Below are 24,241 nucleotides of genomic sequence, written 5' to 3'. Positions count from 1 at the left end.
GTCCCCAGCACGGGTGCCCAGCCTCCCAGGACAGGTAACCTGCACAGGGGTGGTGGAGGAGGGTGTGTTTATTGCCTTTGGGCATTGTACCTGCCCTGAAGTCCCCGCAATAGGACATTTCATAGTCCACTGAATGAGGAATTAGGTTCCTGAACATAGATACCGTGATACGTATCTAACATAGGTGACTGCTCCTGAGACATGACTTCCTACAGATAGCTGCTCCATACCACTGAAAATCCATTAGTGGGGTGGGCATGTTAAACAACAGGCTGGGCCGCAAATCCGAGAGGAAAATCCTCCACAGGAAACGAGGTGAAATATGTGCTTGTGTGTGCTGTAGGCTTTAGGCAACGGCGTCATTTATCAGGGAGGAAGCTATATCATCCTTCTTGTTAATGCTTTACACATGCATTTTTACTCAAGTGCTTGACAATACCCATTGTACTTTATGGCTGACAGTAATAGAAATCGCCCCCGTGCTGTAGGATTTGGGCTGGAAGACAGTGAGCCCTCAGCAGTAGTGCCATTACTCTTGCCAAGGCGTCAGAGCATCATTTTTCAGGAAATGTATCCTTGCAAGTACTTCACCGGGGTGCCTGATGCAGAACCGACAGACAAGACAGCGCCTTTGCCAGGCACTGCAGGGAATAATGGAGCACGCGATCAGGCGACAACATATCACGCAGGGCACGGGGAGCTTTCCTCGCCCCTTCTTTCTCCTAACACACGTAACCACACATCTGAAGTGAATTTTTGTCCTTGTGCTGCTGCCCCAGTGTGCAGTTGCTCCTCTCACCCCACTCCTCTCGTCCTGGTGGGGTGCTTGAGGCCCTGCCAGGCCTCCCTGCGGCTCTCTGCCTGCACCTTCAGGCCCTGCAGCTCCGTTCACCAGCACAGAAGCAGATTATGTAGGGACTGGTGGTTTATAGTCAGTGAGTCTTTTTGGGAAGGGCTCATTTGTGTGACTGGTTCACCTGGAGTATATTCACTGTCATCCCAGTTAGACGCAGAAATGGGGCCACTGGGAAATGGCAGAGTACTTTGCCTGCTTTGTCCTAAGCCTTGCTCTTTCAGAAAAGCTGCAGATGTGCTGTGAGACTTCAGAGCACTTAAAACCTCAAATCTTCATCGGATGGCACTTGCAGAGGTCCTTCCACCAGAGGAGCAGCTCCGTGAGGCAGCAGATGAGAGAGAGCCCACGGAGCCCAGCTGCTGCCCTGAGCCCCTGCCTAAAATGGAGAAGCAGCGTGGAGGATGAGCTTTCCTAGGCCAAGGTGATAAGGCAGCTCTGCTGTCTACTGACATGGATGGAAAACTAACCTTTCCCTCAGTTCCCTCACCTGATTATTTTTTTGGGGGCTTGTTTTGTGACCTTTCTCTGACTGACTGTGACCACATACACCTTATCTCTGGAGGGAAGGTGGATGTGAACAACCAGGGAGAGGAGGGAAGGTGGGACCCCATGTTTCCTCTGCAGCCCGCAGTCAGTCATCAGAGATCAGCTGAAGCTTCAGTCAGCCTGCACTTCAGGCCCCTTGGTCAGTCTGCTCTGCAGTAACCCTCTTAGCCCCCTCATCTTCTTGCCTTCCTCGCACACTGGCAGCGGTGTGGTTGCATTGAGAGCTGATATGAAGGACAGTCTCTTGCCTGATTAATTTTTAGCTAGATCAAAGCCCTGAGCAGGCAGAGACTTCATGCACATGTACTATTGCAGATCCAGCTTAGGTCAGCTTCGGCTGCACCTCGCTGCAGTGTGCAGAGGAAAAAGTCAGATGGAGATCATCATTTTACAGCAAGTATAAAGACGGGCTGTGAAGTTTCACCTATCTCCTAACACCCAATTTTATAGCATATTGCTAACAATTCTGCTTTTGATAGTACCTGTGGTAGACAGGATGGCTGCTGGGGTTTTGTTCTGCTGGATTATCATTTTCCTCAAAGACTTGCTCAGGCCTTGATTTCAGAGAGCAAAGGTGGACTCGTCTTCCCCTTTCTTTGTTTTCTGTGAATGCCAGAACTTAGTTTTGCCTCCCTGCTGTTGTTTCGAGTTCAAATAGATTCTAAGCAATCATATGTGGCCCATGGTGAAGAAAGCATGGCCAAGTACAGTCCTATCAAACTGAAGTTTTCTGCTTTTATTCACAGTGACCACTCCTGCTTCATCATGAGAGAGTGTTCTTTCATTTTAAAATGCTTGTTTTCAAAAAAAATATATATATAATGAAAGCAGAGGATTGCCTTGTTTAGGTTCTTTGTAACAACCCAATTTTGTACTGAAATGCCTGTTCCCTTGTTAAACAAACAAAAACAAAACAAACAAAAAACCACACACCAAACTTCTTTCTCTTTTTTCTTTTGTCTTTTAATAAAAAGAACCTTAAAAACTGCAGATACAAAAAAAAAGTTCTTCCAAAAGGTGAATAAGTTGCAGAACCACTGTGAATTCAGCCTCAGAAGAAAGTAAAACAACTTGGCCCTAGATCACACAAGGATTTTATGAAAGCTGAGACTAATATCCCCATTTCCCAGGTGTTGTGTCTGTACTCTGTCTTCACCCCCAGCCCGTCAGCTTCTGTCTAGCCTGCATGTGTTGAGGCCTGGGACACATAACGCCCCATGAGAACCACATTGTTCCTGCATGTGCAGCATTTCTCAGATGGTGGTTTGAGATTTCTGTGTACGCGGCTGATGGAAAGGTCACCAGCACGTAACAGACAGGAGTAAGCACGACTGGGTGTTAGTGCATTTGATCGATGCAGCTGCTGCTGTGAGCTGGAAATGGCTTCCGTGACCAGATCTTAATAAAAGATCTCTCCTGTTGAAGAGGGTGTGATACTCTTTTTATGTGAGAAAGGTACAGCTTCATCAGGCGACCTGGCCTTTACCATAGTTTTGCTCAAGAAGCACACCCATATTCAGATGTTTATGTCTGTGGGCTTTAATAAGGAATGCCCTTAACACTGCAGAACCTCCTTTTGTATTTTTGCTGAAGAATTTTTGAATTAATAGGTTTAAAATCTTCTCATGCATTCATCAGGTATTTTTTTCTATCCTCTTCTGCTTTTCCAAATGCTTCTCATATAATCTGCCTGCAACAGAGCAAATGATTCCACTACTCCAAATGTATTCAAGTTAAAAACAAAAAACAAAAACAAGAAAAAAAACATATGGGAATACAGAAAGAACATATGTGTGCTGAGTAGACCATATTGGTAAATAGAGAGCAGCATCCTGCATGCCTGTGTAGAAAGTTAGTGAAAGGATTTCTTTTTGCTTACAAGCGCTCAACGTTCTCGCTATGTTTCTTTCCCTGCATTGAGAGCATGGAAGAAAGCTCTTGAGTGATGGAGGTAGGTGTTGGGATGTCGTGCTAGAGCAGGGGGAGTATAGAAAAAGCATCCCGAAACCGCTTTCCAAATGGAAACCGAAGTTGATACCGAGGTAGTTTTGAATTCACTTGCTTGGGAGCACCAAACTAAATTTACGTGTGCACAGAGGAGCCTAAAGGGAGGGCATAAGTGGGGGTGAATCCAGCCTGCAGCAGAGGCAGATGCATTTGGCATCACATGAGCAGCAGCCGGCCAGCCAGTGCGTCCTCATGCATAGCTAAGGTGTGGACGAGTGCAGGTTTCTAGCAAGGCTGAGCATCTGAGACATGCCACAGTGCTGAGCTGATGACTGTGTGCTGACTGACAGTGCCAGGAACAAGGACTGCACTTTTTGTTACAAGTCGTATTTTGGGGAACAAACACTTATGACTGCATGTGTGAAGTGGGAACAGTCTAGGACTTGTGAGAGAGCAGACACGTTGGCCAGGTATCCCACCGCCAGTACAGCCTCTGCGAGGTTGCTGCTTCTCCTGGAGTGCTGGTAGTTTTATTTCTTGCCTTAAATTGTCTTTAAATTGTCTTTGGCAGCAGTTGTTTCATTCTTTTAATTTGGAGACTTAAATTATAAAAATTCTACCTAAATCATACTGACAAATGACATTTTGAGAAAAAAATATCAGAATTTCCCTCCTGGAGGAAGTGGGAATGTTTGAAGCTTTGTTTACGCCTTAATTAGAAGCTTTTAATAAATCAAAAGACTGAAGCTTTGCAGAGGAGGGAAGTTTTAATTAAAGTAATGAGGTGCCTTAGAAATGGCGTGTATTTGTTGTCTTTTGTTGAATGGAAATGCTTAAGGGCTTGTGTGATTTGTTGAGTTTGGGGTGTTTTGTGTTTTGGATTTTTTTTTAGATGAGCTCTACCTACACTGTCCATGGGTAGTGATAGGCTCTGAATGCATCTTTTCTTTTGCAAACCTGGCCATGCTGCAGAGCTGCTGGGATGATTCTGGTGGAGGTCAGGAGTGAGGACTTGTCCCCAGGGCTGGTGGTGCCTGGGGAAAGCCAGCCTCCAGCCTCTAGGCACTGCAGAGCTGGGCTGGGGGCAGCTGTGTGATTCGTGGTCCCAACAAGGTCCCAGCGGTGGGACAGGGTGAGCAGGGGGGCAGTTAGGAGATTTGTTTTTAAGAGGAAGGATTCACTTTTCAAAACTGTAAATGCCCAGCCCTAAAAATGAAATCTGTTGCATTTCTGTCAAAACCCATTTTAGATGTCTAGCCTTCACCACGATGCAAGAAACAGCGATTCAAAAGAATTAAACTGTTGCAGATGTGCTGAGCTCTCAAAGGACAAGAGATTTGCCTCCAGTCGTTCCCTCGCCGTGCTCCAGTCAGAGACTGTGCTAATTCTGGGTGGCTTTAACACCCACTCTGAGGAGCTCATGCAGCTTGTTTGGCTCGAGCGCGAAGTGCTTGTAGGTCTGCTGGAAAACTTTTTCCTAGCAAGCTGGCTTACGGCCAGCTTGTACTACTTGAGCTACTGGCTTTTCTGATCTGAAATTTGCTTATCTTCAGTACGTGAAGAGGTTGGAAAGGGAGTAAGGCGTAAAGGGAATTTTTAAGAATGGAGTTCCAAAGGGGTTCCCAAAGCAGGCGTATCTGGGCACCGAGCTCGCTGTAGGGCAGCGTGCCTTGAATACAGACATGAGCAGTGTTAAAGCACTCACTGTTTCTAAAACCAATTGGACCAGTGACAATGTTCAGCTTTCCAGCTCGGTGGCTGGAACACTTCTTTGGGAAGAGGCAGCTCACAGGTTTTCCCTCCCGCAGTAATGAGCGCTTAATGATTTATACAAAAAGAAACGGCTTCAACAGGAGAGGCTGAGAAATCCCATGTTTCTCAAGGAGTGCTGTACACCTGCATGGTTAGAGGTCTCGCTATGGAAAGCATGGCTTTAGCAGAGGAGAAAGCTGAGCATGGCTGGTGCCACACGCAGTCATCTCACACCACACGGGGCTTTTGCCAGCTCCTGTCTCTTAAGCAATTTTGTAAATCTGGCCTTAAAAAATAATCTAGTTGCATCTTCTCCGTAAATTTCGGTTATATTTGCAAATAGTTTCAGTGTGACTGACACAGTCTAGGGGGTGGTTTGTTCTCCGAGCAAATTTGCTGCCATTTGGAGGTGGGGAGAGGACCTTTGTGGTGAGGGAAGCTGGGCCCCTCTGCAGCAGTGTCTGGTTGTTATGGTTCTGTCGAGTTTTCTGAGCAGCCTTTCTTCACATGCCAAGCTCATTTGTTTTCTAACAGGTCAAAACTAGTGCTAATCTGGGATGAAACTGTGTTTTACAGATAAGGAAAGGATTGTTACCTGGAACAGCATGTCAGAAGGGCTTAACTTGCAGGACTCTCAAATATCATCTGAACACTTACTGTCTTTGCTTTCCATTATAGAAAAAATATATTTTTTTTCCTGTTATCAGTAGTTTGTTCCTTCAAAGTAGATAAAAGCAAATTATTTTCAAAGCCCTTCTCAGCATCTACAGGCTGTCTTAGTCTCATTACTCATAACCTGAAAGTCTGTGTGAAAAGCAAGAAAAAATGTAAAACCTTTTTGATGAGGCTACTTTCTCCACAATTTTATGGTTTGAAATTTGCTACATCATTTGGACTTCAGACATTTGGACCTTGTTCTTTGTAATACCATTGTACTTAGAAATGACAGTGTGAAAGACTAGGGCTATACAGTTTTCAGGCCTGCATGAAGGTGGAACAAAATTTACAGTAATAAATAGTCTTGTACCTTTCTGAACAGTGCTTGTGCCCATGCTCCTACCTACAAGTGGTGTGTCTACCAACAACCACCACTAGTATTTGGTGGGTGTTGTGGTACCATCCGCAGTCACATCCAGGCTTGGCGCTTTGCTCAGCCCTGCAGGGGCGCATAGTGAGCTGGCAGTAGGAGCTGGGTTATCAACGACTGTCCTGAAAAGGGTGTAGCCAGCAGTGAAAGGGCTGTTGGATGGGTTTTTGGATAGAGAACCTGCAGAGGAGGTCTTTCAGATATGCCCAGTTTGGACATGACTAATGTACAGTTTTAGACTGGTCAGATGTCTGTGTTGCATGCATGGAGTCAGTGGGGTTGACTTGTTCTTCATTCAGATGCAGTCTTCACTTGTTTGGGGTTTTTAGGTGGCTGGATTATGACAGCCTGAAATTTGGTGAGGATCCCAAAGTGGTAAAACAGTAGATTAGTGCTAAGGTAGAAATATGTATCCAGGTAGAAAGGACAGGGATTCAGTAAACGCTCTCGCTACTTAAACAGATTACGTGCAGAAGGAAACTGTGGTCAAAATGCAGGTTTTGCTGTAACTGGGGAGGCTAAATCCTTTTTAACATTTTTTTAATTATTATTTATTTATATATATATATACATGTATTTCATGCCCTTTAAGGGTTTCTTGGTAGATTGTAAATAGAATGGGAATGGAACGATTTGAGGCTAAGGACTGACTTGAAACTGAAGGTCACCTGGGTTTCAGTTGATAAGCTCCAGTAATTCTAAAGCTAGGCACCATACAGCTTTTTTCTTTTTTTTTTTCTTTTTTTTTCTTTTTTGCAGACAGTACTGTTTTCTCCTCATCTCTCCATCCACTTTTGCTTTTTAAGTAGTATCTTTGATTAGAGCTTCAGTAAGTTGATGCACAAGTAGCAATTTGCTTGCCTGTGCTTGCCAAGAGCATGCTGACATCTCTCCACTCCCCGTGCCCTTATCCCCAAAATGCTCTCCAGTCCTTTGGTCACGGGAGGCAGTATCAGGGAGTGAGGTCACTTTTTTGCTAGCAGTGCCGCTACTGCACTCTTGGGTTCGTCCACGCTGAGGGGACGTGCATTGTCCAGACCTCATGACTTTTTGCTCCTTGCTCCTCAGTTTATTCTTTCTCTTTTCCCAATACTTGTGACTGATTCTAGCTCATACTTGTTTCCAGAAAAAAAAAAATGCAGACCGAAGGTAAACATTTGGAAACGTGTCACTGTTGTAAAAACCAGTGCCGTGAGTATTTCAAGTATTCCTCTCCTCCGTAGCTGAGGATAAAGGCTCCTTGGCGAATCACCAGAAGCCTGTGAGACTCTCTTTCCTTGTTGGTGTACCTCGTTTGTCCTTTTGAGTACCTTTGCTATTTCACCCAGTTGGTATCCATGTTTACTGCATTTCTTCTTCAAAAAAGTTCCCCAGTTTTTTTGCCCATGTCTGGAGGACGGGTTTCTACAGGACAGTTTCTGCATTGTAGGTGTCACATCTTCTAGTGATTTCTTCACTAACTGCTTTCTCTGAATTACCAAACTACATTTTTTTTCCCCAGAATAACAAACATTTCCTCAGGTTACCACTTCGCCATCCAGCTGCTATGACTGCTGATGTGCTTCTCAGACCTGGCACTTTATCCATATGAAAATTCAGTGGCTTGGGTTTAATTTCAGTTTAGCCAAAGGCAAGGCCAGGAAGGGCCTCCTGCACTGCCCATTGCAACCCTTCTCCTGTATTCACTCCAGTGGGGATTTTACTGCCAAAATGTCTGCTTCCAAGTAGAGCCAGGCTAAAAACATAGGCAGTAATTGTTTTGTAATGGTGTTTTTTATGACAGGATCCTGAACTAAGTAGCACGTGAAGGATTCATCCCTTGGCCTTTCACTGAAAGTGCCCATGGCGGCACATCTGTTTCCTCCAGCTGCTCTTGGTGCCGTTGTTTCCATAGAGGAGTCATCAGAGCCCCGCTGGAAGCCATAACCATCCATATGTCTCTTGGAGTGAGACAATTTTCACAACAGATACAGATTAGTGAATTATTGCAGGAAGACGAGGCAGATAACGAGTTCTGCAAGTCATCAGCTTTAAATTTTGCTGGTTCTGATATTTCAACTCATAAAAAAATATTAAAAAGTGTTTTTTTACGTTTCTAACAGCTTGAAGATTATTTCCAGAGGAGCTGGTAATATGCAAATGGTTTTAGCCCAAAGATCACTTATTAGCAGATGCTATTCCTCATCTTGGTGTTGAGTGGGTGAGCAACCATTACCTACAAACAGCCTCAGCAGCAGATATACTTTTTTCTATTCCCATTAGCATGAACCTCAGGGGGGCTTTCTTCTTCTCGTACTGTAACAACTGAAGCTAAATTTAATTAAATGTGGTCCACAATCCAATTTATACTTCCCCTTAGCAGGAAGATGGAACAAAGAATCTGCTCTGTGACACTAAAGGATTTGTTTTTACCCAGCTGCTGTTAGTAGAAGTCGGGGCTCTGAGTAATTGCGTTCAAACTTGTCAGAAAGCCTTCCTTTGAGGTAGACAGTTTATTTTTCTCACATAGAAATTACATCTTTTATGGGATCTGAGCAGTACGCAGACAAATGTATTTGAAGTTTGGTAGAATTCCTGTCATCTTATTAGTTCAGTGACATATGAAAATACCTGACTGTTAATGCTGTTTGTTTGATAGTTATAGTCAACCAGCACTGTGATTATCATTTTATGGTTTTGTAGGATTCCCACAGACAGAAGATTGTTCTGTCATGATAGGGGTTATTGCTTTGTTTAATTCGTAAAAATCCTAACTTTTTCTGCTCAAAGTTTGGCACATGACACTTTCTTTTAATTACCAGAATGAGAAGTTGTTCAGTTTCTTTAATCATCTGCTGATTCAAATTCAGTATTATTTGCTATGTGAAATTGAGCCAAGACACTGGAACATGTTTTTAGGTAATATCACAGTGGGACTCAGAGGACCAGTAGTCACAGACTGGGGTTTGCCTCTCACAGACACTCAGGCCATATCTCCACTACGAAAGGATGCAGATCGAGGCCTGCCACAGGTCTGACAGGCCTATCACCTGGCAGGGCTTGCGTTTGTACAGATAAATCGCTATAAAGAGTGTGAAGCTTGGCGATATGGTTTGGTTTAAAGGTTCCTTGGGTGGGAGACACCACCCTCCTCACAGCGCTGCGTGGCTGAGGCTGGAGCTCCGGTCCCCGGCTGCCATGGGGACACCTCACCGGTGCAGGGTGGTGAGGACAGCCCCCGGTCCATGCTGATGAAGATGAAGGAACATCAGTGAAAGTATTTTGCTGTGTGCCAGGCAGGTTGGGCTGAAAATGGATGTGGGTAATATCTTGGCACATAGAGCACGAATTGCGGTTTCCCTTTTGTCTTTAACTGGATGGTGACTTCACCTTGGGACTTAAAAAGCTGTCACTGAGAGTCATGGCTGGGTCAAATGAGTGGTCTGATTTATGGCATGCAGCGTAGCACGTGTCATACTAAAAATGTTTTACTGACCTCTGGAAGATGTGCCATGCATGAAGAATCATTTTCAGAGGGTGCAGAGAGGGCATTTTCTGTAGTTATTAATTCCCGAGCCTTATCACAGTGATAGTAATCAAAGTACAGGAGAGGCCGTGCACAGCACACTGATGGATAAGCAGATAGTGACTTTGGATTTCACGGCCTTCCTGGTCGTTTGCTGCTCAGGAATTCCTGCCCTGCACTGCTGCCATCATGATTGTCATTTTAACAGCCATGTCACCTGCCAGAGGCACAGAATAATTTGTTCTTTGTCAAGAAAAGACATATCTCAACATTTAATTTATAGAAAAAGCCATCAGACATTTTGCTTACAAGCTGTCCACCTGAGATACTAAGAAAGATTTTTATTGTTGTACAGTTCGACAAAATAACACAGTGGTCACGTCTGTGCAGTGGGGAGGTTTCTGCTTCCCCCCAGGTGAAGGCCGTGTGTCAGCACCAAGCCTGGTGGCATTGCAGGCGGTGTCAGCAATGGACGGATGGATGGCGCAGTGCCTGTGGCAGTGTGGACACTGCTGCACTGCCTGGGGTCGGCTCCGTCCTCAGCCTTGCAGTAGCCAGGGCAGAGCTTTCACCAGGCTTCACCCCACCTGGAAATAAGGCAGCTGATTAAAGTCAGATTTTCATTACTGTTCTGATCTTGACAAACCACTATAGATATTTTTTTTCTGCTGCATACTTGCCTGCATACTCTGTTCTGCTCTCTAAAGAAAAGTTAGAAGAACCTTTGGAAAGCAGCAACTGCAGCTACCAAATATCCTGTGTCTATTGCATAGACTCAACAGCAAGGACATATATACATTGCATATTGAAGTACTTGATCAGCACCTGGTAGATGACTACATGTATTTCTTTCTTCTTGAAAGGCAGAATGACAGAAAATGATCTTCAAATTGTCACATTATGTCTCTCAAGAAAACAAACTTTTGCAAGTTGGGTAAACAGGGAGCAGGAGGGGCCTCTAAAATTAAGGCACTGAAGGAGCAGAGTTGCCTTGAATTATTTCCAGGGTAACTGAGAACATGCTGTCACTAGAAGTCTTATTTTTTCACCTGCAATTGGATATTATTGCGAAAAGTCATGGCAGTTATAAAAGTCTGAAATCAATATTGGATTTTTCTTCCATCTAAATTTAATTAGAGGAGGAATTAGTTAACAGAAGCACTAAAATAATTTCTGAGCTCTGGAGAGGGGTGGAAAAAACAGACCTAAATCTGTTGCATTGAGAAAATAAACCAGCGTCAGGCAGGATGCAAGGGTTCCCCAGTGCTTCATTGGCTTCTGCCTGCTCAGTGCTGTCTCTGAATTGCAAATTAAGAAAGAGAGAAAGAAAGAAAGAAAGAGAGAGAGAAAGAGAGAAAGGAAGAGAGAAAAAGAAAGAGATAAAGAGAAAGAGAGAAAGAAGAGAAAGAAAGAGAGAAAGAAAGAGAGAACGAGAGAGAGAGAAAGAGAAAGAGAGAAAGAGAGAAAGAGAGAAAGAAAGAGAAAAAGAAGGAAAGAAAAAGAAAAGAAAAGAAAAGAAAGAAAGAAAGAAAGAAAGAAAGAAAGAAAGAAAGAAAGAAAGAAAGAAAGAAAGAAAGAAAGAAAGAAAGAAAGAAAGAAAGAAAGAAAGAAAGAAAAGAGAGAGAGAGAGAGAAAGGGACTACAGTGTCTTCTGTCTGCCTTACAATTTCCTCCTCCTTGCTCCTTCCTACAGGGGAAATTACTAAAACCAATATAGCCATGACCAGACGTGACTGTGTGTGGGAAAGAAAAGATTATACAGAAATCTTCCATGGCAAGAATGAGATTGTTTAACAAAAGTGCTTACCTTCATTTTATTACCAAGTCAATAATGGTGATCCCAAAGCGTATAAACTCATGTATATCCAGCATTCATTTTTAAGTCGTACCATCAGTTTTAAGACTACCAGCTGCTGCCCCTTTTCTTCTCCCTTTCTTTCCATTCATGGTTGTTGCCAGACCAGTGCATCACTTATCACAGCAGTGCCCTATGGATGGCAGCAGCCCCCAGAATGACGTGAGGAGCCTCTATGGCCATTTGGCCACCTGTGTCCTCAAGTCTCTTCTGGCTTTAAAAGAAAGAAAATACAACCACCAAGAAATTCTTACAGTAATTGTGAAAAAGCAACTATTGTGCATTCTTCATTGAAGTAGTCAGATAATGGTTCCAGAAGCAGAGGCTCTCCACAACAATAAGGAGATCCCTTCTGAAAGTTCCAGGTGAACTGGAATAAGTGCATACAGATACATGGTATTTGTACAGAAAGATAAAACCTGCCATCATTAATCTGTAAAGAGCAGGAGAATTGACTGCCATCCAGAAAAATGATACCTCGTAGTCTGATTTAATTTGTAAACCACATATGGTGCTTTAGGAGCGGTAAAATCACCCAGCTTGTACAACAATGGTATACTCATTCAGAAGTGTTTCTCTGCCGATCCCTGTAGCAGGATCATCCCACTTGTAAGGCTGAGTTTATCTCGCAGTCCCAGTCCCGTAGCGCTGGTGTCAGTGTGCCAAGACCACGTCGCAGTGGTTGTTAGGAATTGTTAATTACTACAGACAGAGTTTCCAATTGTCTGTGACAAGTTTAATGTGGGAATTGGTTCATTCCTGCAAGATTCAGATCAGCCTCTCCAGAGTTCCTGCCTGCTCCTGACAAGCCTGGTGGGGAGCTCAATATTTCATTCTTCAATGTAAACTGCTGGGAACTAAACTTTCCTGCAGCTACCAACTTTTGGCAAGGGTTTGAAAGACAGTGAGGCTGATCAGTAGTGGCACTGACAGGAGTGGTCTCAGCTATGCCTTCCTTTCTCTTCCTTGGTCTGACAATACCTCTGGAGTATTAGTATTTTATAGCTGGCAGAAGACAGTTCTTTTCTCCCCATGGGGTAGTTGTTGTGTCTGCAGAAGTGCCAGCACTGAGGCATGATGATCAGGAAGGTTTCTGTAGCCAGGATGAAAAAGAGGAAAAAGACTGCCTTCTTTGACAGCACTATGGCTGTTAGGTGAGTGTGAGCTTCTTGTAAATTCAAGCAAAGGGGTAGATAGTAATCTCGGCATGAAAAAAGTTAGCAGGAAATCTCTATTGATTTCAGGGAGGTCAGAATTTAGCTTAGAAGCCGTGCTCTTTTGCTGACATTAATTTTCAGGGAGACGTGAGTTGACCACCAGTTGACACTAAAACAGCTTTTAACGCTCTAGGAATAAAGGGGTTCTTTTGTCCACTTTATGAAGTGGCATAGCTGAAATAACATTCCCTGGATGCTAGTTAAAATGTAGAATTTGCAATCTAAACACAGACGAGCAAGTATGTAACAAGAATATAGTATAATGAATGAATTCTGTTTGAATAGTTGAGAGAGAGGCTGTGTTCTGTAAAGAGAGAACTTTCTGTACAGAGAAAATAAGCAGAAGGAAGGATACATTTCATCTACTGATTAGAGCAATCACAGCAGCCTGTAATAACCAAATTAAATAATAGACCTATAGAAATCTGTGGCCAGGAAGGGGTATAGTGTGTTTTGTGTTGTTTTTTTTTTTTTTCCTTGTAGAGTGCCCTTGTCAATCCAGCATTCCAGACATTGCTGCAAAGAAATATCGAAAGTCATGAATCATTTTTTTATTCTGCTGGCAGAAACCTCACTGTAAGGAAAGGAGAAAGATTTGGGCAGATTGAGCTTGCCTTTAATATTCTCGTGTGCCCAAAATTTAAGTCTGCAGGGAAAGGTTCGTGGTATCTTTAACAAGCCTTAAAAAAAAAAAAAAAAAAAAAAAAAAGAAAGAAAAAGGAGAAGAACCTGAATGGTTGAAACCCTTTGAAATCGTCAAAATGAGTTGTCACACAGATCTTGACAGTTTAGATGGCCTAAATGGGTTGTTAGACACCTACTGCCTGATAGCCTGTCTGCTTGGCAGACAAAGATGCCCGCAGACTCCTTGTCTGTCTTTCACTTTTTTTCCCCTTTCCTTTCTAATGTTGCAGGCCTTTGCTGTGAATGCCGTGGTTGGGGTAACTTCTGCTTGGTTCTGGTCTTCTGAACTGTATTTTGGGGCTTGTTTGACATGGATCCTTCTCTCTCCTGCGTGCTTATGGTTTGTGGGGCTGATTTATTCAGCTGGAGGTGGAAGGCTGGACAGCGGGGAGGCCCACGCTGCATGGTGCTGCTGGAAGGCCCAGCACCGGGCCTCTGAGGCCAGTGAGGTGTCTTGTGCTTTGCTCTCTTTTCTGGATGGCAGTGTTTTGGGATGAGCTGGGCTTTCACCATCGAGCAAAAGAGGGATGAAAGCTTTTGTTCTTGGAGTCCCAGCTATGGCCAGACAGCAATGAGAAGGCCGACGTAGGCAGCGTGCAGCTTTGGGTAGGCTGCGGTGCCAGAGCCTTGCTACGGGCGCAAAGGAGCAGCTGCTGCTGGAGCAGTGGCACTCGAGAGGTGGTGCAGGCAGCCTGCCTGCCTCAACCCACGGCCATTTGGCAGCAGCGCCAGGGCAGAAGCACCCAGCCAAGCCGTGAGCTGGCGGGCTGCCCTCCATTCAGGCTCCGGCTGTAGGCAGCCAAGTGACCAGCAGCTGTGGCTGTGAATAGCAGGAGGGCGTCATTCCAAGAACAACAAGAAGAGAAGTTTCTTCAGCTACGTCTGGGGGCTTTCGTGGCTCTTCCAGATGTGTCTTCTCATTCCAAGGGGAACTGGAACGGGGAAGGTGCCCAAATGCAGCCACCCCTTTTGGATCCCATCCACTGGGATCCCCCCGTTGCATGAATCTGGTTGAGGGCATGTTGCTACTCCATCTGAGGCCACAGTAAGCAGGACCAGGGCAGTATTTGCTTGAATACGTTGCCTAAAGTTTGCAGTTGCAGCAAGGAGAAAATCCCTTCTTCCTCTGCTCTTTGTTTCAGCATGATATCCAAAAGGATCTGTAAGCAATTGTGTGTGTTGTGAAAATGGTTTCTACAGCAGCGATCCTGCTAATGGCCACACAAGGACTGTTCTTATCTGAAAGCATACTGAAGTGCTTGGATGAATTAGTTTTACAGGGGACGGGATCACAGATGTCAACAGGGACTTCAGTCTTGACCCTTTGTGCAGCCCTTCGGATGCCAGGCGTGGCCTCACTCCGTTCCACGTCCGCAGGCTCCTACAGCCTGGAGCTGATTCAGTAGAAGGCAACCTCAGACACATCCCTAAAAACCCCTAAGCACACAAAAAGCCTGAAATGGATTCTCTGGGAAAGGGCATGTAGCCAAACAATAAATTGACAGCTGGGGTGTGTGTTGGAGAGATTTCATTTTAAGTGGAAGCATGCATAAGTCATATACTGAGTGTCCTAAGTGAAGTCAGCTAGGGAGTAGAAGAAAGTCCCCAAAAATCCTGCCTTCAGAAGCTCCAGGGCATCACCAGCTATGCAGCCACATTTATTGTTTACATGTTGAAGATAAGGAAGTGATTTTCACTTGTCTGTCATAGAAAGTTAATGTTGTGGAACAGGCTCATGATCTATTTAAATGGATTTCTGCAGCAGCCTGTGAGATCCTCGCCCCAGCACCTCTCTGGCTCTCAGGCACTTGGGATTTTCTGGCTTTGGAAGTGCTTATGGCCCTGGAAGACGGCAGTAAGGACCTGGAGCAGAGCAGGAGCCAGGCTCCCTGCCGACCACACAGCTTTCCTCCTGATTTGTCACAGAACCACTATGACAGCTTTCTAGTCACGGCTCTGAGAAATAAAAACTTGTCCAGCGTGAGTACCTTTAGGCTCTCTGTCTCCTGGAGGAGAACCAGCTCCTGGGCCAGAGGATCCACCCCAGGGCTGATACCTCTCATAATCTTTATCTTCTTGTCTGTTGTGAGGCAGGATGACATCCCAGGCAGGCTTGGGAGTGCTGATCCTAGGGGTGAGTCAAACCTAACTGTGCACGGAGGAGCTTCCAGGGCCTTTTGGTGGCTGCTCCTGCTGTTTCTCTGCTGACAGTGTACCTGGCCAGCTGCAGCTAAGTGCTTTCCTGAGAATATTTAAACATGGGAAAAACTGGCTCTGTAAACCAAGTTGTCTGATTGTGCTTTCACAGGAATAAGGAATGTCTGCACTGGTGCAGCTGTTGGCCAGCTGCGTTCAGCTAGACCAAAGCTCTGCTCATCTTGATAGAGAAGCCAAAGGCAGGTCCTCACGAAAGCAGAAGATGAGAATGAACTGGAAAGATCGGTCCCTTGATGTAGCATCCCGGCTACATCAAACTCAGACATGTGCCATTCTCACATGAAAAAGCGGAGGCACTGTGGGAATCACGTAAGATTGAGTCTTTAAGGAGGAACCGCAAGATGATAAGGCTCCAATATCTACTTAATTACAAACACACGCCAGTCACCAGATGATATCTAGACTGAATTTAAGCTCTGAAACTTTTCCTCTGAAACACAGTCTGGATATCATAAATGTAAGAATGAGGAATATGTGTAGCAATAGCTCACTGGTGTAAAAAAGCGACTAAGGTGTGATGGTTTGTAAATACGAAGCATAAAACACCATATACCGTCCTTTGTGCTTTAGATAAGACATTTGTCTGTGTGTTAAAACTATACTTTTTGTGTGTGAGTAGGATATTTAAAGAAAGATGGGGAGGTGATACGACTTTGGCTGAAGTAACCAAGCAGATGAAGACCCGCAAACATAAATATAACCTTGTGAGATTTGTACTCTTAAATAATTTTGACGAGCTGCTTGCTTTTCTAATTGTCAGCAGGATGGGGCCCTGGGGCTGTCTGCAGCATTCTCCAGTAACACTGCTGGTGGCTGTGTCTGCGTGTTGTAGCCAGGAGGTACGTACAGCTCCTCGCCGGGCCGGCTGAGGCAGCAGGTAGGGAGACGTGCAGTGCCGCTGCCTGCCGGCTGCAGCCCCGGGGTGAGCAGGGTCTGGTTCTGCAGCACTTCCCAGGCTTTGGAGCAAACAGCAAAATCTGTGCCAGGGCTGTTCTGCAGGCACAAAAGTTACCTCCACTGAGATGGCAGCCTGGAACGGCTCTCAGGGTGGTTCTGGTGGAAAGCAAACCCCAGCAGCTGTGTAACAGAGCTGCACATCATTCATTAGCACTGTTTTGGTTGAAAGTTTGCTGATGAGGGTTCATAGTGGTCTGGAAGGTGTCCAAGGGCTGATGAGGCTGGGCATAGTCCAGCACAGCATGGCTGGAGCCTGCCTGACCTCATGGGCTCTGCAGCATCGCCTGGCAAGGGATGCCGGTGTCTTCACACAAAGTGCCGGTCTGGCAGCTGAGTGGGGAAAAAGTTAGCTTAGGGTTAATTAGAAAATAATTTCAAGTTTAATTTAGAGTTAAGTAGAAACTACATATCTGCAAGGTGTCCAGCTGCTCGCCTTCTGAGGTCAGGAGAGGCTTGCCAATGGCTTTCCAGGATGCTTGAGCCTGGTACTTGGGCATGGATGGAGGGGAAGGTGGCGAGTACAGTTCCTTGCTGACATGAGGCCAGCATGATCACCATGCACTGCATCGCGGTGTATTTCATGGCAGGTGCCTTCAGATGGGGCACTGGCATCTTACTGGTTAGCCACAGGGTGATTTGGTGTATTGCTGCAGTGCTGTGTAAGTCATTGCTTGTAGTACTGTGCCATGTACAAAGAGGTAACCTTGGTGAGTGTATTTCTGCTTAAGATTAGGGTGCTGTTTGTAGTTCAGTTTCATCTGCTCGTTACCTCTCTCAGAAGCAGCTATAATCTTGTCTCCTTTTGCTTTCTGTAGTGCACCGCCTCAACCTCAGCTCAGAAGAAAATAAAAATGTGTTGAAAGGTTAAAGTTGTATCTTGAAGGCTGCCACAAACAAAGCTCTATTTCTTCTTAATGCTTTAATTCCGGGGAACGGTGTAGATCAGGGAATAATTCTGAAATGAGTTTCAAGATGGAAATCTTTAGAGTAAAACTTTCCTCAGAGGTTATTGGTTTAATTATGGTCGCATTGACTGCTTCCTCGATTTGGTTGTGTGTGCAAATCCTGGAGAAAGGTTGGGGGGTTTTGCTTGATGTGAACTCAGTCTGTTTCAGCCGCAGTGTAAAGGGATGGGAATCCCTTTGAACCAGGGCTTGGCCAGAACAGCAGTGATTGTGGCTCAAAGTGGCAGTGTGGAGAGGAGAAGGTGTTAATCTGTCCACCATTTAAACGTGTCTGCTCCTGGCACAAAGCACCCTGGCAATCACGTCACGTCAGCCACCCCGCAGAGCCGAGCAGGACAATGTCATCGTCCCTTACAGCCGGTGCCGGTTCAGCGTTGAATTTGAGTGTGCCAGCAAAACAGGGGAAGGGCAGGCACCTGCCCGTGTCTCTGGAGAGGCTGGACTCTGCTTCTTTCAACTCGGCGCCCTCTCGGTGAGCTGGGTGTTTATTTCTTTGAACACGGTGCCGTGATATTCCCTGCAGCCCTTCCTAGCTCTAGGGACACACGTGTGGGTTGGTTAAAGACAACGGGAGTGTTGCCTTGGTGATTTTTCCCTAACAGGAGGCAGTGGACAGCCCTGTGCTCCTCAGCAGTGCGTGGCCAGTTGCTTGGGATCTCATGATGCGCAGCCACTCACGCAGTCTGGCTGTTATGCCAATGTTTGTTGTTTTTTTCTTTCTTTTCTTCTTTTTTTTTTTAATCCACAGTTGTCTCTTACCAGCAAGTAAAAATCACAACATTTGCTAATCTGTTGTCTCATTCATTGCCATCTCCCCAGCCTGCCAATGTGGCACTGCCGCACACATTATTAGTAAAAGTAGAATTGAAAAGCAGGATCGGGATGCGAAGGGCTAGGAGAACTGCTGTGCCAGAGCCTCTTCCAAACAGACTGGTCTGCTGGCACGAGCAGGTCGTGGATCTCCCCTTTATCTCCTCCAGCTGGAGACTTCCTTCATGAAGCTGCAGTCCCAGTAACAACCCACCTTACCCACAGCTTGGAGACCACCAGCCACTGTCAGCTCCCGAAAGTCATGCTCCAGTTTTGGTTTTGAACATGTAAGCTTGAAGGAAGCTACCGCTATCTACTGGAAATGCAGTGTCAGACAGCTGGTGTAGGTCCTCACTGTGTCTGTCATCCCTTGGTCATTGTTTTTTGCATCTCTGTTCATATCTTCCTTTTTCTAAAATCTTTCCCTTTGCTGTTGCTATGGTAAAAGCCTGCCTAAAAGGAAGAACTGCAGCAGCAACATCCACTGACCTACAACAAAATGAGAGCGTAGCTGCTCTGTGCAGAGCTCTGCCTTTGAGGTCACCAGTGGGAAATCTGTAGTGGGAATGGGGGACGACCAAAGTACAGGGACAACATCTGTGGGTATGGTTTTAGTCAAAAGTCCTGCTTCTGATCAGTGAATCTGTACAACTGATTTCCTATAAGCAGGAATTTTCCGTGATTACAATACTAAAAGTAGTGGATGCCCCAAAAAAGTCTTTTTTTTCCTTTTTTCTTTTTTTTTCCCCTGTTAATAACCTTCCAGCTCCAATGTAAATTTCTCCTCTACATACACAAATGTCATTGATACAGTGTTGTGTTACAGTGGCTCAGCCTTGCTGGAGGCACGGTGCTTTTCCAGCGAGCTGATTTGAAATGAAATGAAAACCAAGCCGTGAATTCTTTGGTTCACCTCCCGGAGTATAAAAATGGATGGTCTCATTAATGATTAACACAGCAGATGGTAGCTCAAAGGAGATTTGGAGGAAAACACTGCAGTATCTCCCTCCTCCAGTAAATATATTGACTTAACAGCTTTCTGTGCTCATCCTACTTTATTTCAACAGACACGGCTGAATCCCAGCAGGGTGGATCTCTGCCTTCATACCTGCTCTAAGATAAGTGAGGATGCATCAGTTCCTAGCTGCCTCAGATAAGGTTTTGCAATGTTACCACTTGCTGGTTTGCAGTTCCCTGTGATGTTAGCAGTGGTTTTTAGAGAGATTTTCCACTTCGGCCCAGTGAGGCATCTTAAGATTTCCAATGTCTCTTTACCCGCAGCACGGTTACATCATTAGGACAGGAGGAAATGGCCTTAGGACATGAGGAAACAGCCTCAGGTTGTGCCAGGACAGGTTTAGGTTAGATGTCTGGAAGCCTTCACAGAGGGGGTGGTTCGGCATTGGAATGAGCTGCCCGGGGAAGTGGCAGAGTCTCCATTCATGGGAGTATTTAGGAGATGTTTGGATGTGGCATTCAGGGACATGTTTTACTGGTGGCATTTGGTAGTGTCAGGTGATGGTAGGACCTGATGCTGTTAAGGGTCTTTTCTAATCGCTCTGATTTTGTGATCACGTAAACATCCACAACCATTTTGCTTTTACATTACTTCACTTCTGGCATATTATTTTGTTATCAATAAGTCCCCGTTGCAGTGTTAAACCATTTTAAATATATATATTCTATATGTAATTATATATATTATGGTTGCAAAATGTTTACTCCTATGTTTACTCCACAATATTGGATTACAATGTGCATGGGCAGCTGAAAAAGCTCTAATGAACCCGTCTCTCAAAAGAACCAGAGGGATGTTTTTAGACTAAGCGTTTGCAGAATGTGATTATCTGTTTAGCACTAAAGAAATAAAAGTGCTAAAAAACAGACCTTGAAAAGAAGCCCTGCCACACAGTAATTGTGCATATGGCAAACAGCAGTGGTAAGAAATCTGGAGGCTTTTCCCTGTTACTCCAGACTATCATTGTGAACATACATCCTCTTCTAAATTGACTAATTTGGTTTTACGTTAATAAATATACCACAATCTCTGGAACCTTGGATGCATTTTCAGACAGCAGCTTCTAAATACACGTACACTGCTTCCTCGGAGTTCACTGTCGAGTATTGGTGAATTCATGTATAATATACCAGTTCTCCCTCTGGTGTAGATGGGGCAGATGTGAAAGCTCATCTGTGCACAGTTATGTTGGATAACGCCTCTGGAATTTATTGCAAGGTAGTTTCTGTGGTGTACTGATGATATGAGCTGGCATGGTCCACCTGGCAGTGAGCTGATCCCGGCACAAAGGGTGCACGCTTAGCCTGGCGTTTTTCAGGGTAGCAGAAGGAGTTGCTGCTCAAACAGTTGAACACCGCCCCCCACAAGCAGACTGCTCCGAGCCAGATGCCTTGCTAGTGCCAGAGGCAGGGAAGAGGATGGGAGAGGACAGGAGAGGCAGATCTGCTTACATGAGCCCAGCAGAGTCCTGAGCCCTTGCCTTGCCATTGCCATTTGTGAGAGAAAGGCAGCGGGCGGGAGGACACTGCACGCCGATGCAGATGTGTGCCATGGCACAAGTGGGAGCTACCACCACTGCATCACACCACAGGACCAGAAATTCAGGTGCAGCTGCTGTAGCTGCAGAGGCTGAAGTACTCTAGAACGTTTGATTTAATTGATAATGCTCAGTTCTCGTTTGTTTTCACTGACTTGAATGGCATGTTCTTCTTTTTTTAGAGATCCGAGCTCAACTCGTAGAGCAGCAGAAATGCCTGGAGCAGCAGACTGAAATGAGAGTGCAGCTCCTTCAGGATCTGCAGGATTTCTTCCGCAAGAAGTCGGAAATAGAGATGGAGTATTCCCGAAACCTGGAAAAATTGGCAGAAAGGTTCATGGCAAAAACAAGAAGTACAAAAGACCATCAGCAGTACAAGTAAGAGACATTTCCCTGCCTCTCATCCTCCTGTCTGCCATTCCTGTGTAACTGGAGTGCTACCCCACTTGTTGCTTCTGCTGTTTTTGAGTATTGTTAGGTTGGACCCAGGTCAAAGGCATATTTAAAATTCTCACTCCTGCTTAGAACATGGCTGTTCTCATTGCAGCTGAAGGTAGCTGGGTGCCTAGGTACTGTTTTGTAGATTTGGACCACTGCAGTTCTTTATGTAAACTTCTTAGAAATTATTTCAGTTTCTTAAAAGGTAAGTTGCACAGGTATGATCCCTCACCTACCGCTATTGACTTGAAACATCCAAAATTCACACAGTATCTAGAAGTGAAGCAGAGCCCCAGAATTGCTTGAAAGGTGCGGGCTGATCCATTGCAGTGGGGCTGACGGGTTTGAAAACGTCTAAATAAAGGTCAATCACCATTACAAAAACAAAAAGGACAGGAAAATTGGGGAAAAAAAAAAAGGCATTGAGAAAGAAAGCTATTTTGATTTGTTGTAACATATGAACTTCAATCTGAAAGCTTGGGAGCCCAAGCTTTCATTCAGCCTGTGTCAGAATTCTTCTGCCTTTTCCAACAACCATCTTTTCTCATTCTTAAACACATGTTAAATCCAGACTGGCGAAGACTGATTTTGCAAGAGGTCATGAATGAAGTCCTGTCTTCGATTTTGTTGTGCAACTGTCCAATTGTTTTGAGAGGAGATCATAGCAAAAGTCACTTAAACAGGTGGTCCTCTTGCTGTTCCTATCATTTTGCCCAGGACAGGCAGGATGGCCTGGTAAATGCTTCTGTAGGATTGGCTTTGAGACATGCAGTGAGGACCAACTCATACTGGCACGGCTCTGCAGGGATTCTTCCACTATCTGAGCTGTGTGAGAAGACCCTGAAGCTCATCAGTATGAGTAACTCTGTCAAGATGTCCCTCTCAGACCAAATGGGGAAGTTTCCTTTATGCACTACTGATTCATAGCAAAGCATTGCACCACAGAATGATCAAGAAAAGGCTTTTGTCTGTTAATCATTCATTGCTGCTTTGATTCTGGGGGTAAAAGCTAAAGCCAGACAATCAGGTGATGAATTAAAGAGCATATTGTTAACAGTGAGAATAGTTAATTATTAGAACAATTTACCAAGAGCTGAAGGAGTTTCTCCCTCAATTCACTGCCACCTCTGGCTGTTTCATCTCCACACGCTTGATCTTTCTGACTGTATGAGAATCCTGCACAGGAAAAAGAAACAGTAGCAAGTTTCTAGACCGTGAAGTTTCAAGACAAACTTGAAATTAAACTTTCAGTAAAATCAAAAGGCATATTTTATAATAATATTTTATAATAATAAAATAATTATAATAATATAATATTTTAAATTTAAAAGGTTTTTGTTGCCTGTGAAACAGCTGTTCAGCTACATGTATTTTTGTTTGGCTTTTGTAAAAGAAATCAGAAGTTGTTTGTGATTTCACTTTTCGCAACATTAAACACTTGTATCTACAGCACAAAATTCTGTAAAGGAAATTCAGAACCGTACCATCATAGAAAATGTCCTTCCTGCTCTTTGTCTTGTAACTGAACTATCTGTGACTGGCAGAAGCAGAGTATTTATGAATGCTGTGAATTTACGAATGCTGATCACAGAATATGTATGCTTGTGACATATGTATACTTGTGTTTGCTATAATTTTATAGCAGTTACACAAATCCATTACTGTGAAACAGCCACACCTACAATTTTGCTTATGAAGGATTTCGAATGCGCTTGCTGTTCTTATTTATTTCTAATGTCAAAAAATTAAACATCATTACTATATTAATATTGTATCCATGGCCTTTTGAATCTGTAAGCAGCTGCAAGCTTTGTGGCAAGATTTTTAAGCTCTCGGCTGGCTTGCAGTTAGTGTCCTAAATTCTTATGCTTTTTCTGTATTTTTGTATCTATGCCTCATGGGATTTGTAAAATGTTTCTTAAACGAATCATCTGAAGCTTGCCTAACCTGAGTTATTCCAAGAATGGATAGACTGAGTGTTCAGAAGCAGTCATTTTTACATAAAAAGCTCTAAGTGTAAATGTCAGGGAGATGTTTGTGTTAATTATGTAACTTTTCCATTTCTATATGTGATATGTATGTCTCTCTCCTCCTCAGGAAAGACCAGAACCTCTTATCACCAGTGAATTGCTGGTACTTACTCCTGAACCAAGTGAGAAGGGAAAGCAAAGACCACGCAACGTTGAGTGATATCTACCTGAACAACGTGATCATGCGCTTCATGCAGATAAGCGAAGACTCCACCAGAATGTTCAAGAAGGTAATGTCTCTCCTGCAGTCAGTCCTCCTCCAGCGGGGAGTGCCTCTCAGATGCGTGAGGGAGGTGAATGTGTCTTAATAGCATTTGAGGAGAAGATTCAGCACACGTAGCATAAAATCTGTTTTAGCACACTTATAAATTCTTCATGACTGTTCTCACAGAGCAAATCCTTAGCGCTGAAATGTTTGGGAACTTGCTGTGTATGCTGGTGACCTTAAGAAATGAATCGCAAATATCTAAGTGGCAAAGAAAAAAGCCTCTTCTTCTCTCAAAAACACATTTGTCTACCCATGCGGAAAGAAAACAGTTTTCTCTTAGGAATCCCAAAATAGTCACATTGAATTAATGAAGTATCTGTAAAAACAGTATTTCATTATAACTCTGTCATCAGAAAAACTGTGATTCAAGCCAAATTAAGTGCATACCTTGCAGCAGTGCCATAGCATATTCTAGCATATGCTGTGATTCTCCTGAAGGAGTTTCTTTTCTTTCCCAATATTAAATATAAACGTACACTTTTGATATCATAACTACGTCTATTAGATCATTAAGCATTATCTCTGTACATGTCTGTGCTTGTGCATGTCTGT

The 24,241-nt window shown here is 44.3% G+C and overlaps 1 protein-coding gene across 3 annotated transcripts in view; it reads left to right on the top strand.

Annotated features, from left to right (window-relative positions):
• SRGAP1 (SLIT-ROBO Rho GTPase activating protein 1) overlaps positions 1–24,241 on the top strand; it is a 149,446-nt gene that overhangs the window by 53,210 nt on the left and 71,995 nt on the right. For all 3 annotated transcript variants that reach the window (XR_011091955.1, XM_068669320.1, XM_068669321.1), the window contains exons 2-3: positions 21,136–21,331; positions 23,489–23,651. Coding sequence is in view for 2 of the 3 variants with exons in the window: in XM_068669320.1 (XP_068525421.1) it covers positions 21,136–21,331; positions 23,489–23,651 (359 nt within the window). In the remaining variant the exon portion in view is untranslated. The remainder of the gene's footprint in view (positions 1–21,135; positions 21,332–23,488; positions 23,652–24,241) is intronic.

The sequence above is a fragment of the Anas acuta genome, chromosome 1 (genome assembly GCF_963932015.1).
Source record: "Anas acuta chromosome 1, bAnaAcu1.1, whole genome shotgun sequence".
In the NCBI taxonomy this organism is placed as follows: Eukaryota; Metazoa; Chordata; class Aves; order Anseriformes; family Anatidae; genus Anas; species Anas acuta.
This window is presented reverse-complemented; position numbering and strand designations above follow the sequence as displayed.